The 4,498-nt window shown below is 36.5% G+C and overlaps 1 protein-coding gene across 1 annotated transcript; it reads right to left on the bottom strand.

The window, feature by feature from the left end:
* Positions 1 to 45: 45 nt before the first annotated feature.
* On the bottom strand, positions 46 to 2,863 carry LOC105564829. The gene is made up of 3 exons (XM_012017540.1): positions 1,435 to 2,863; positions 529 to 833; positions 46 to 436 (listed from the first exon to the last, which is right to left on the bottom strand). The coding sequence occupies exons 1-3, from the start codon at positions 1,464 to 1,466 to the stop codon at positions 216 to 218; spliced, it is 558 nt and encodes a 185-aa protein (XP_011872930.1). The 5' UTR covers positions 1,467 to 2,863; the 3' UTR covers positions 46 to 215.
* Between the last annotated feature and the right edge of the window lie 1,635 nt (positions 2,864 to 4,498).

Here is a 4,498-nt window from a genome sequence, read left to right on the forward strand (position 1 = left end):
ATATTTCATTTTGCAACGTTGCAAAATTAAGTATGCACTGGTACGTTCGTTGTATCCATACTGGCGTGTATATTGTTTGCGATTTATCTAAAAATATTTTAATAAACATTGAGTACCACGTGACCCGGTGGCTTCAAGGGAGCCTGCACTCTTGGAGCGGATGACACACGGGTCGTTATTGTACTGGAGAAAATATAGTAACGTTGATTTTAACTTTACGTGAGAAACTTAACGATAGCGCGATTATATTCATTGACGTCGCATCTAAAATACTTGTCTCTCGGAGTCCAGTGGTTTGAAAAGATTGCTAACAGTCTCGCGGCGATCTGCTGAATACTCGTATTTATCGAGCCTCGAAACATCTCGGTTAATGTGGCTATTATTCCATGTTCATTGTGATATTTTGCTCGTAAGCGATTGACCGTTGTCGTGAGTCCTGAAAATAACTGTCTATAGTGCACGTTCCGCGATACGTTTGAATCAAAAGCTAGAGAAAATCAACTGTGTGCCCCAAATGTAATTTCTCACCGGAGTATGTGTCTCTGATCGGTAGGAATTGCTGCAAACCATTTATGTCTTCGGACAAACAGCGACATTTCTCTGCGAGGCAACGAATATATTCGTTTTCTCGTTTAAAAAATTGAATATTTTTATGCAACTCTTCAATTTGCATTTGTAGCCGCAGTTGCACGGTTTCCTCTATCCAATACTTGACATTTACATCTTTTTCCAATTTCTGCGTTTTACTTTTTTGGACCTTTACTGTGTCGTCATGTACCTTTGTATGTATCATCCCTCTTGAATCCAATTGAAAACCTAATTCTTCGAACTCACTGGAAAATGCATGGAATATAATTTTATTTCACAGTCGCATTCTCATTCGTTTTTGGAGAAATATTTTGAAGTAAATTATTGTAATTTATGTGCTATTTAATCTTTTATGTTGTAGTTTTGCAGCATAAACAGTTTGAGTACTCTCTAAAGTTTTTTAGAGTGAAAATAGAACCATGGAGTCAAATACTCGCTCTATTGGAGTAAATATTTATTCTAATAGAGTAAAGATTTGCTCCAATAGAGTGAACATGGTTCTATTTTCACTCCAAAAACTTTAGAGAGTAATTGGCCATATATCTAAGAATTTAAAATTCTTTTAAACAGAGACGAGAGTAAGATCAATTGAATAAGAACTTATTAATATAAATAATACCTATTGATGCCTAATGTAATACTATTCTAAAAAGTATAAACAACTGTATTATATTATTTTCTGATAGAATTTACAAATACAAATTGTAAATTCAATAATTTTATATGATAATTGTAGGGATAAAATAAAAAAAAACAGGTGATATTTAATGTACTTAAAAATAATAGGGACCCAAGGAGCAAACGTTATGCTTTAAATTATACAAAAATTATACTTATATAACATACGTTTTGATAAGTTTATCTTTCAATGTAGGCATTGGACTGATAGAAACTTCGCTTTCGGCTTCATCTCTCACAAGCAATCCACACGCACACGGACAGAGCTGAAAATAATACCATACAAATAATTATAGACTCTCATTTTTCTGTTCATTATGTTATAATTAAGCTAATTGAATATACGGTTATAGAATTACAGAATATACAAGTTGTATATACAATTTGATAACTTAATTATTTCTCTTATTCAATAGGGGATTTTTTCATTGATTTCAAATAAATTTTGCCTTTACGAAGACTTTAAAGTGTCAACTTGCGATTCGATATAAAGAACTTACTACTTCCTGAGTAAGCGTCGATGCATCTTGCATCGAAGAAATAGTAGACGATATATTGACGATACATTGATGTGACGGGCCATTGGTCTTGTGTTTTTTAGCTATTTTACATATAAAACAGTCATCGCTTACGCAGTCTTTGATATCTATTGTCTAATCTAATTCATTTTTGTAACATGCAGAATCGGTAGAAAGTCTTTTAAGAGGTAAATTGTTTCTTTACTCACTAATATATCTCTGCATTTGACTTGCACTGTCATATTTTTTGTTAGGCTCATCTTGACATATTTGATACGTGATTCCATCGGAAGGTATTCGTCGTACAAACAACAACTTCGATTTTAATCCGTTCTCACTCGTGCCAGTTGATTGAATTTTAGAAGAGATTTTTTCTTGTTTCGTTCGACGAACGTTTCGCTCGTCGATCTTATCATTTTCTTTGGGAAGAATCGATTCGAATACACTTCCAGGAATAAGAAAGCTATTGCTACTTTTACCCTTTTCAACAGGCGAAGAAACTTTATGTGCCATCTTCAAGAACATATTATCAAGATATTTCGATAAGAAATTGTCGTAATCATCATTTCTTTTTTTATCGACCACGAATTGTCTTGATTTCTTTGAAGAATCCTCCAGAGGAAGCGCGACGCCACAAAGCGCACAAACCGAGGAAGATGTGCTCGCGATTAATCCAGATCCAGGGCTATGTGACTAATAGAAATTACTTGGCGCTATTTAATCTTCAATCTCTTCTGACCATTCTTTGTTCTATCGTGATAGAACAATTGATAATATATTCAAAAATAAAAGTTTCACTACTTGTTCACTCCTCTCGTATCGTGATGATTCACGATGACGCATTCGAGGATCTGCATTTCTCCTTCGTCGCACTTCTATGTCGCTCGAGATTAATTGGGTCAATCTTAGCGCAGCTTCCTTGATCGCTTGCAATAAATCGTGGAGTGTTGTAATCTGTTAGCAATTTGTTATTTCCATCTAATGTAGATTCAAGTAAACTTATGGATGTGCACGTACACGTGTACATTGGATAAATCGAGTGCAATAATTGTTTAAATTAAAATTTAATACTTATTGTCCAAATGATCATTAACGCTTCTTTATATCATTTTTGTATAAGATCCTAAATGGTTTGGTCCACGTACGATAGATCAAATTCTTTTTGACTTATTTGTTGCATCAAATAGATTAATAAATAAAGTAAATTATATACTTTGCGACACAGAAAGTGAAAAACTCATACACATCTGATTTATAAGTTCGTAATATTTCAAGAAATCGTCATCTCTTTAATAACAATAATTGCTAAACTAATGTTTAATCAGCTTTGCGTTTTTCTTTCTTACAACAATATAGACAAATTAAGTCTAAAAAAAGTTGTTTCGAAATATCTTAAAGTTTAAAAATTAGAAGTTTTCTTAACAGAATGTGTTGATATTGCATTGCACTTTCGAGAATATATTGGAGAATGTTATCTACTTGCTGATCGTGATCGCTATCGAGCATGGGCGGACAGTAAGGCCCTCTTGACTCCCTGCAGAAGCGATACGCAGGACAAAGGGGCATTTCGGATCGCGGATGCGCGGTGCCAGACGAAGAATCACGACTCATCGGCACAACACTTTGCTTCGATGAAATCGCGACGGCGAGAGGACGAAGTCTTGCAACATCTTTCGCATCGCCTATCGCTTCCATCGTGTTTAATTTAAAGAAAACAAACTCGGCCTAATCTCTGAAGTAATACCGACGGCAACGCGGAGTGGCGGCTAACAGCGACTCCCGATAATATTGGGCCATTTCTACTTTATATCTCCATGTTACTTGTCACTTCATTATCTTGTACCGTCATGTCTGCTCTTGATGTCATTCCGACGCCAACGCGTCTCAAAAGTCGAAGATTGGAGATTTTTTTAGCCTCGATCTTAATAGGAGACACATTCACGATGGTAATACGCACACACAATCGGGTGTTTGTCTAGTGTCAACCAAATGTCAGCTTGTCAAAATTTTTTGTGAACGATGGCTGATTTCTCGAGGACGACAATAGTCGACGCCTCAAATGACAGTGTAGGCGGATCCGCGAGTGAAATCAATACTAGTAAGATGAGCTATTGGAGGCAAATGCTGATGAGCTACGAGAGGAGAAACGCATCGTTGGAGAGGAGGCGTAGCGCACTCGTCGAGAGAGTTCGTTTTATGGAATGTACATTGCCGTCTTTGCTGATGAGCGTCGCTGCGTCTACCGCCTACGGCAAACGAGGGGATAAACAGGCGAAAAGCCCTGAGCACACGCCTAACTCCACCGCTCCAAAGGTGTAGCGTAGCCACGGAATGTATTACAAGTAACAGCACTCAGGTGGTCTTACCGAAAACAGAGTTTGCAAGGTGTATGCTCTAATCTACATCTTTTGTCGGTAGAAATATAACAGAATCCGATGGCAAATAACAAAGCGTGATAGAAAATTGATTGCGGAAACCGAGCAGAATCTGCCATTTCGTAACCATTAGGATGACATGTTTTATTTGATTAAAATCCGGTTTCACCAAACGTCGCTTAACTTTGATCTTAGTTTAATTCATGTTCGTCTCTTTAGAGTAACAGCTGGGAGGCGACAAAGAACGAACTAATTGTAAGCCAAGCTTAAAGTTAAGCGACGTTGGTGAAACCGGACTAGTAGAAATAAGGTTTCGGTTAAAATAATAAGAAAATGGAG

Source organism: Vollenhovia emeryi, unplaced genomic scaffold (assembly GCF_000949405.1).
Source record: "Vollenhovia emeryi isolate VEMERY1.0 unplaced genomic scaffold, V.emery_V1.0 DF939159.1, whole genome shotgun sequence".
Classification (NCBI taxonomy): Eukaryota; Metazoa; Arthropoda; class Insecta; order Hymenoptera; family Formicidae; genus Vollenhovia; species Vollenhovia emeryi.